General features: G+C 44.5%; 1 protein-coding gene across 1 annotated transcript in view; it reads left to right on the top strand.

Annotated features, from left to right (window-relative positions):
- LOC143287722 (uncharacterized) overlaps nt 1-10,000 on the top strand; it is a 21,527-nt gene that overhangs the window by 5,636 nt on the left and 5,891 nt on the right. Inside the window, exons 3-8 of the mRNA XM_076595960.1 lie at nt 1,013-1,138; nt 2,359-2,592; nt 3,488-3,630; nt 4,262-6,128; nt 7,769-7,945; nt 9,341-9,568. Of these exons, the coding sequence (XP_076452075.1) occupies nt 1,013-1,138; nt 2,359-2,592; nt 3,488-3,630; nt 4,262-6,128; nt 7,769-7,945; nt 9,341-9,568 (2,775 nt within the window). The remainder of the gene's footprint in view (nt 1-1,012; nt 1,139-2,358; nt 2,593-3,487; nt 3,631-4,261; nt 6,129-7,768; nt 7,946-9,340; nt 9,569-10,000) is intronic.

A 10,000-nucleotide genomic window follows, 5' to 3' on the forward strand; every position in this document is an offset into this window, starting at 1 on the left:
ATACAATAGATACGCTACAATATGCTACGATACACTTCCATACCATACCGTACCATACCATACCATACGCTATGTTACGATGCGGTACTATGCGACTAAATTCGATACGATACGATAAGAAAGGATACAATACGATTCCGTGTTTACAGTACAATATGATTAAATGCAATAGAGTACAGGAAATATACAGTATAATCCATTCCAGTGGTTTGAAGAAATAGATAAACATAATAAATTATTTTCGGTCTTTATGTGTATTTCTTGCATTACTTTAAAAAAAAAACCACATTGATAATTTTATAATCTTTTCTAAACCAAAAAGGCACTTGGCTTTGTTTTCATCGATTTTTAAAGAACACACAAAATGCTTAAAGTTATTGGTACAGATTTTCACTGACAGAATACAGTTATTTCTTTTTCTGAACATAGAAATAATTGTGTATGAGTTGTTATGAAGAAATACAGAAATAGACATTGTTTTTTTTATAGCACTTGAAATATCTTGAATGTGCTGTTAGATATTGTTTTTATAGCACTTGAAATATCTTGAATGTGCTGTAAAATGCTACGTATGTTTATTGCAAGAGTCGTTATCATTTCGAGTGATGAAGTATTGTCATTATGATATCTATCATATATTTTTACCTATGTTGCAGTGCTAACTTTGCCTTTTAAGCTTCACTTCTTCTTCTTCTTCTCCTTCTCCTCCTCCTTCCTGTTCTTCATTAGCACACTCATTCGTGCTGTACCATCATCACCATCACTTTCATCTGCTGCAGCATCACTAACACAACCCCTTTCTTTCTTCGTACTATTTCCATTTTAGCACATCATCATCTTCTTCGTCCCCCCCCCCCCCCGCCCCCCAACCTCCTCATTCTCCTCCTCCTCCTCCTTGTACTTCTTTCTTATCTTCCTCGCCTTGTTTATTCCTTTTTTTCCCCTCTTGTTCTTTTTCATTATTTCCATCATGTTTATGTTTTTCTCACCGCGCTTTGTGTCCGCTCAACAGAGCACACTAGACTTGCTCGGGTCGCATCTTGGCTCCAGAGTCTACGTACGTCTGCGTTTGCCAAAGAACTCGTGGATGCGGCATTGTCTGGATGATGATGGGAACCATTTATTCACCACAGAGAAGGTACTGGGAGTCTGCACAGTTCTTTCTTTCTTTGTTATCTGTTTATTGTTGAAGTTCAGCACATCTGTAATGTACTAAGCTCATACAATCACAACTCTCCTGATTTCAAACGTTATATATATTTTGAAACGGAATGTAAGATTTCTGCCTTGTCTTGTTATCGGACAGCTCTGTAAACTGACGACAGAATTGGTCATGGTTGTTTCACGCCTTAAAACTTCTTGCTTGGTGGTGGCGAAACAACCAATCAAGCAACTAACCAACCAGTGTCAGTTTCAGTTTCAGTAGCTCAAGGAGGCGTCACTGCGTTCGGACAAATCCATATACGCTACACCACATCTGCCAAGCAGATGCCTGACCAGCAGCGTAACCCAACGCGCTTAGTCAGGCCTTGAGAAAAAAAGGTGAATAAATAATAGATAAGCGTACATAAATAAATAAATAATAATTATAATATATAAAAAAAAACAACTAAACAGACAAATAAACAAAACAACACAAAAACCAAACAAACAAATAAACAAAACAACACACAACCAAACAACAACACCCACCCCCTACACACACAGAGAACCTCTGAAGCAAATAAGAATGCTAAAGATTTTCTTCTAATAGTTATGATGATGAGATGGCGATGATGATAAAGATGACGACGACGGCAACAACGGATAACGATCTTTCTTTTCTTCTTCTTCGTTCGTGGGCTGCAACTCTTTTACGTGTATGACCGCTTTTACCCCGCCATGGTGGCAGCCGTGCCCTGTGTTCAGGGGGACGGATACCGATGATAGCAACAATTTTCCTTTGCTTTCTCTTTTTTTTTTTTTTTTTTTTTTTTTTTTGCTGCCCCATTCATCTGCACCGTTTCAGTGGCATTACTCCCACGCCACTCATTTAGATTCCCCCATACACGGCCACACCCGGGTTCGTCCGTCGCAGTTCCAGCGTCGACAGTCCACAGGGAACCATCGATGTTAGGTCGCCAGGAGGCCACACACCAGAGGAGACCCTGCACTGCTGCTGAGTCACTTCGGTGGTGTTCAGTGGTGCCCGTTCTTTCTTTTCTTTTCTCAAGGCCTGACTAAGCGCGTTGGGTTACGCTGCTGGTCAGGCGTCTGCTTAGCAGATTTAGTGTAGCGTATATGGATTCGTCCGAACGCAGTGAGTGACACCTTCTTGAGTTACTGATATACTGATGCTGATTTCTCTGCCTCTCCTAGTCCTGTGACCTGAGCCGTCTGCTGAGTTGTCGCAAGTGCATGAAGAAGGAGAAGGACTGTCAGCTTGTCTTCACCCACAAATGGCTGCTGCAGCGCGGGGAGGACCTCTTCCAGACGGCACCCTCTTTCCACGCCGTGGTGGACGTGTCCCACCTGCACGCCAGCCAGATCTTCCCCACCTGGGAGGCTACCTCATCCGACGACCTAGAGAAGGTCACCACTGTCGACTTCCACGTGAGTGAAACAGAACAGAACACACACACACACACACACACACACACACACACACACACACACACACACACACACACACACAGAGAGAGAGAGAGAGAGAGAGAGAGAGAGAGAGATTTCATTGTCCGTTCAGCAAGAAAACCATCTAATGAGAGAGAGAGAAACACACACACACACACAGACACACAGACACACACACACACACACACACACACACACACACACACACACACACACAGAGGATATTAGAAAATGGAAAAAAACGACACTAGGGATGGCGATGATGGGCGCAAGAACAAGATCAACTACAAAACACAAAACAAAACAAAATAAAACAAACAACAACAACAAAAAACAGAAAACAAAACAAACAAACAAACAACAACAACAAAAACAACAAAACAAACAAACAAAAAAAACCCAAAACAAACAAACAACAAACAAACCAATCAAACAAAAAACAAGAGAAAGAAATACCAAAAAAAAAAAGAGAGGAAAAAATAAGACAAAAACAAGAACACCAGCAACATACTACCACTGCTACCTCTACTACGCACATGCTTACAGACACACACACAAACACACGCGAGCGTGCGCACGGACACACACTTTCGCATACTCGCATGCGTACACAGTAATTTCTTTTCCCTCCCTCGATTTTTTCCCTACTCTCGTTTAATATCACTTACAGTGAAAAGACGTTAATGTAAAGAACGAACAAATATTTTGTGCAAGAAACAGAATGATAAAAGATCCTGGACAACCGTGGCTGATTGGAAAGGAAATTGATATGGTCGGTTGGTGTGAGACAAAACCAACCCCCACCGCCCCCACACACCCCCGTACCCCCTCTCCCACTTTTTTTTTTTTTTTTTTTTTTTTTTTTTTACTGTAGGTGGAGTGTCCCAAGATCCCTGGGTTCCCTGAAGACAGAAGTGCCTGGGAGAAGAAGCTGTTGCTACTCAATGAAGGACAGCTCGAACGCGTTGCACGTGCACTGGGAATCCCTGACGCTCAGCTACTGTCCTTGAAGCAGAGGTAAGGCAAACACTGTGCCGTCGTTGGAAGGCACTGGGTCCTAGGCGTGGCTCCACCTCACATGCACTCGCGCGCGCGCGCGCACACACACACAAACACATATGCACAGAGAGAGAGAGAGAGAGAGAGAGAGAGGCGGGGGAGGGGGACTGGGGGGGGGGGGGCGGGGCGGGGGGGGTGGGGGTGGGGGTTAGGGGAAGAGGCGATGAAAATAATCTGAAAAGAGCAACAAGAAACAAAAAGAAAGAAATGGAGAGAGAGAGAGAGAGAGAGAGAGGCAGGCAGATAGATGGTACACGAGTTTGCAAATTGCATTAAATATTTTTTTCACTTGAAAACAACAACAGCAACAAAAAACCAAAACCAAAACCAAAACAAAACAAACACACACACACACACACACACACACACACACACACACACACACACACACACAATAAACGACAGACAAACAGGCAGACATACAGATCATACACGACTTTGCAAATTGCATTAAATATTTTTCATTTGAAAAACAACAACAACAACAATAACAACAAAAAACATCCCCTGTCAATACGTTGCTTGGCAGTCCTCCTCCTTTTCCTCATCCGTTTTCTCCTCATCAGAGACGTCATCACTGTTGTTCCAGATGCAGCAGCCCTCAGAAGTTCCGTGATGAACTTCAGGAAGTGTGCATGACGCAGGGAACGACTGGCACTGGTCTGTTCATACCTGTCATTGCAGACCTTGTGTCTGAGGCTTCGAGAACCCAGCAAAGAAGTCTCCCCACACCTGACAGACATTCGCATAGCAAAGCAGACATTTCCGAGGAGAGTCTTGCATCATCAATAGGAGGTGCGTTTCGCATGACGCCGGTAAATTTAGAACAACATGGGAAGGGAAATCAGGTGGAATTCCATTCTGTCCAGACAACTCCTGGGCAAGGCAATATCCGGTTTGATGTTCCACGGACGGATTCAGGGTTAGTCATGAGGAGGGAAGCTGGGTTAGCGGACACTGTGCAGATGTCATATCTGAAAAGCTTTGAAGAAGCTGATCCGCCGCCCAGCTACCACTCTCATTTTGAAAACCATGGTCACCCATTGCCAAGTTACACTGTAACACACCGTCCGCTTGCAACTGTAGAGGACACCACTGAAAACAGTCCACAAGTCACTGCATCACAGAGTCCATGCGTCACTGAAAACCTGAATGAATACGTCACTGAAGCACGAAATGAATGCATCACTGAAAGGCAGAGTGAACGCGTCACCGAACTACAGAGTACATGCGTTGAACGACGACTCGAGATTCCTAACAGTGCTGTTCAGCAGTGCAATCTGGTCACCCGTGCAGTCGGTCAGCATGCTGAAACCGAACAAGCAACCTGGCAACACAGCGTTAATCTGAGTCCAGTCGTTGGACGTCAAGATAAAAACTCCATGCAGGATACTGCTCAAACTCTGACCTCCGTGAAGGACAGCTTGCCAACCCAGCACACATCTTCTGGCAGTTCAAGCTGTCTGCTGACTACTTCTTCTGTAAACCTGACCCAATACAGTGCTCCTTCCAGCCTTTCAAGTCCCCCTGTGAATCATCTTGATCAGCTTGAGCTCCTTGGAGCACAAACAGTTGTCAATGACTTGAAATCACCACAGTCATATTTATGTAGTCAGAGTTCCGGGTCCTCTTCTGTGTGCATGGAGTTCACCATCTCTCTCAGTGACACAGATAATGAATCTGTAGACACGTGCCAGGCACCCGATTACAAAAAGCAACCACTAACTGAGTTGCTGATGAAAAGCTCCGAGACATTACCAGAGAATCTGGGAGTTTGCCATGGTACCACAGCAACTCAGACTGAACCCCACATGCGATCAGGGCCTTCCCCAATTGTGTGCCGTCAGTGGCAGGCATGTTTTGACTTCACCCATGAAGGTGGCTCTCTTCACACAGAGTTTTCTGATGTCCTTCTCCATGTCCCACCCGGCGCTGTGCAGAATGGCCCGTCTGTGGACGTGCTGGCTGCAGTCTGCGCCAATGTTAATCAAATTCGCCATGTCCTTCAGCTGCCCGAAGATGAAGAAATCCTGAGTCCTCTGGCTGAGTATTGTGCCGGACATGGTTTCCGGTTCCGGCAACCCGTGTTCATCACCTTGCCTCACGCTCTGCCCACAGGCTACGACACCACGCAGGTCAACGTGTACCGAGTCAGCCTGGGAGATCAAGGCGGCGTTGTCGTCACAAAATTACGTCACATAGACACCCAGCCTGCTTCCGGTGACGTCAGAGACAGTTCACCGTCTTTCTGCCTGCCGGCCCCTGGTCAGGTCCGCATCGTGACGGACTGTTTTTCAGGGTATGTCTGCACCTACAGCAGCTGTGGACTACACCAGGAGGGCCCCGTGCTGCATGCCATGGTGTGCAGCTCGCACAGCAAAGATGATGATGGTCAGCAGGTAGCCGTCTACACCTACATCTGGGATGAGCGCCTCAGCATTAAGGACTTCCAAAAGGTGGGGCTGCAGTTACAGTTAAGGACTGCATTGATAATATTTGGCACTGAAAGGTGCAAAACACTGTCTGAAGGCTTAGAAATCCAATCATCTTTGTTGTTGTTGTTGTTGTTGTTATTGTTGTTGTTATTCTTGATGTATAATCTCGCATTAGTCCCTCACTTATCTTTGACAATGAAAATAATGAATGACTTTCAGAAAGGGAATGTTTGTATTTTGGTTCAGAATTGTGTGGTGATCTGTACCCATATTTGTTGGAGCTCCCAGATTTAAGTATCTGTACTCATCTTTATAAGAGCTCCCACATTGAAGTAATCTGTACCCATCTCAGAGCTCTCAGACTTGTTTAGTAATCTGTATCCATCTTTCTCAGTTTCAGTTTCAGTTTCAGTAGCTCAAGGAGGCGTCACTGCGTTCGGACAAAACCATATACGCTACACCACATCTGCCAAGCAGATGCCTGACCAGCAGCGTAACCCATCTTTCTCAGAGCTCTCACACTTCGTAAGAAATGTGTATCTATCTTTCTCGGGGCTCTCACGCATCTTAAGTAACTCTGTGTTTATCTTTCTCACAGCTCTCTCAGACTTTAGTAACTAGTTGTCCATGCATGTACCCATTTTTCTCAGAGCTCTCAAACTTGTCAAATAACTCTGTTATCATTCCTGCCTTTTGTTTGTTTTCTCCTCTCTTACTTCTGCCTTCTGATTCATTTACCTGAACATTTTCCAGCACATCTCATCACTATAAACAACCAAACACCAGCGAAACCATTGTCAGGATTTAAGAGGAGATTAAGCTGTAAAATAGTTGTTTTTCAAGCCGTGCTTACGCACGACCAGAAGGTACAAGCCTACCTTTGGCTTTTTCTGTCCATATGCAATTGATATATTCATTTTGTAATATTGATTATTTTTATTCGTTTTGGTGATAACCTGCTCAGTTTGTTGAACGCTAAGGGATTTCTTTTCTTTTTTTGAACAAAAGCCGACGCTTTTACAGGCCAGGCTGTCGTTCAGAAGTACATTGCTGTCTTGCTCGTTACAAAGATCCTTGATGTTCTGCAGTGTATAGCCACCAGGTATGGCCTTCACGGTTAGGTGGCGTCAAGCAACAGGATGTGCGCTTTGTCAGAGTTTCAGTTTCAGTAGCTCAAGGAGGCGTCACTGCGTTCGGACAAATCCATATGCGCTACACCACATCTGCCAAGCAGATGCCTGACCAGCAGCGTAACCCAACGCGCTTAGTCAGGCCTTGAGAAAAAAAAAGGTGAATAAATTATAGATAAGCTTACATAATTAATCATCGCGTTATTGTTTAATTATTGGATTATTAGTGAATGACAGAGAGGGCCCAGAAACAGTACAGCACCGGGCGAAACCACGCGCAAGTTGACCGTTGTAGTTATGCAACACTTAGCGGACCCATCATGACTGTGAGCTGTGTAGGCAGTATTTGAAATTGTGTTGTGTAGCTGAAACCGCCAGGTGTTAAGATCACGCTGGTCAGTTTTTACAGGTAGTCTACAAGCTTCAGAACAAAGATAAGTGATTTTTCTGTGAATTTGATTAATAATTTGTCATCGCGTTATTGTTTTGCCAGAGCTTTGAAATGTTATGAAAGACGTGGCGCTGTTACAGGAATGTGGCATTGGCAAGAAAAAGGAGATTCTGAACAAGGCAGTTCTGCCTCTGATGGAGGACATCGACAACACCAAGCTTTGCCTCCGCCTGCAGCTGTTGGGGAAGGGCGCCAAAAACTGGGTGCGCATGAGCAGCCCGGGGGCACCTGCGCACGATCCTTTCCCATTCCAGAAGGTGAGAATGATTCATGATTATAGCTGTTTAGGTATTCAGAACTTTCAGGTTCATTCCAGTATTAATTTCCCTGATAATAGTGATAGTAATAATAATAATAGTAATAATAATAATAATAATAATCAGTGTTTATATGGCGCTGAATCTTGTGCAGAGACAAATCAAAGCACTTTCACACCAGTCAGTCACGCATGCATAACTCTAGACAGAAAAACAACAACTGAAAAACAACGAAGGGGCAGGTAAGGGAGGCTATCTGGAGAAGAGGTGGGTTTTAAGGCCAGACTTGAAAAAGCTGAGTGCACGTCACAAATGTTCCGTGGACCCACACAAAGCAAGCCGTGGAAACAAAGCATAGCAGATATACGAGCTGTCTGCACTGACCATCACCAGCCTTACTGTTCTTCACTGGGTAAGTGTAATCAGCAATATTACATTTCAAATCATTATTTTAAACTGTGCGTCACAAGAAGTACGTGACTTATTTGTGTTCAATGATTTGAACGTGCCTGTTGCTGGCAGTGTTGGTCAGATGGGGTCAGTTCAGTGGTCAGCGACGTGCAAACTGAATCAGTTCAGTGGTCAGCGACGTGCAAACTGAATCAGTTCAGTGGTCAGCGACGTGCAAACTGAATCTGTTCAGTGGTCAGCGACGTGCAAACTGAATCAGTTCAGTGGTCAGTGACGTGCAAACTGAATCTGTTCAGTGGTCAGCGACGTGCAAACTGAATTAGTTCAGTGGTCAGCGACGTGCAAACTGAGTCAGTTTAGTGGTCAGTGACGTGCAAACTGAGTCAGTTCAGTGGTCAGCGACGAGTCAGTTCAGGTCAGCAGCACACTAGGAACATATCACCATGGGCTGTTGACAGGACAGTGCAGTGCTGTTTTCCTTTATCTTTTCAGCACACATGGAAAATAACGTTTTTTCCCCTCTGTCCCCTTTTCGTCATCAGATTTATCACAACAAGAGGACGCTATTTGAATATGTATTTCAAAGACATCAATATATTCTTTTCGAAATGATTTAGAATATGGCTAGATGTATGCTTTAAAAAAAAATAACTTGCTAATTTCTGGATGTTTTTATTCTCAAGCATGCTTTCCGTTATGAGCTGAATTGAATTGAAAACGTGACTGTTGGCGACTTTGTCTGATCTGAAATTCCATCCAAATTAATAGCAGACCTGCTAATCTAGTTTCTCTGGTCGCTCGCTGGATATTCTATTTTCTTCTCTTTGCTCATAGAATTATGCATGTGTTTTTTTTCCACATTAATGTTTGCTGTTTAAAAATTGACATGCGTTTTCATGCTTTTTCCTTTTCCAATATACATTGTGGAATTTGTTTAATTTTTTGTTTTATAGAACATCTATCTTGTCCTGTCTTGTCCTGCAGTCGGTGGACATCCGTCGGGTGCTGAGCTGTGACAGATCCAAGTGTCAGGCCCGCAAGGTGTGCTCCCAGCCCGTGTCCATCGTGTGGGCCCTGGAGACGGTTCCTGAGTGCCCACCAGGCGTCACACTGACCCTGACGTGTGCCGTCCTCATCGCTCATGTCCCCAGCTCCATGTCACTCTCTGACTGCTTTGAGGAGAGAGAGACGTTGGAAACGTTCTATGTCGAGGTGGGTTTCTGCCCAGCTTTATTTCTGCTGTTGGAGGTGTTAGGTTGGAAGAGCTGTATGTCCAGGTATGTATCTGCCCTGTTTTGTTGCTGCTGTTGCAGGTGTTAGGTTGGAAGCGCTATATGTCCAGGTATGTATCTGACCTGCTTTGTTTCTGCTGTTGGAGGTGTTAGGTTGGAAGCGCTGTATGTCCAGGTATGTATCTGCCCTGCTTTGTTGCTGCTGTTGCAGGTGTTAGGTTGGAAGCGCTGTATGTCCAGGTATGTATCTGACCTGCTTTGTTTCTGCTGTTGGAGGTGTTAGTTTGAAAGCACCGTATGTCCAGGTATGTATCTGCCCAGCTTTGTTTCTGCTGATGGAGGTGTTAGGTTGGAAGCGCTGTATGTCCAGGTATGTATCTGCCCAGCTTTGTTTCTGCTGATGGAGGTGTTA

Source organism: Babylonia areolata, chromosome 11, assembly GCF_041734735.1.
Source record: "Babylonia areolata isolate BAREFJ2019XMU chromosome 11, ASM4173473v1, whole genome shotgun sequence".
NCBI lineage: Eukaryota > Metazoa > Mollusca > Gastropoda > Neogastropoda > Buccinidae > Babylonia > Babylonia areolata.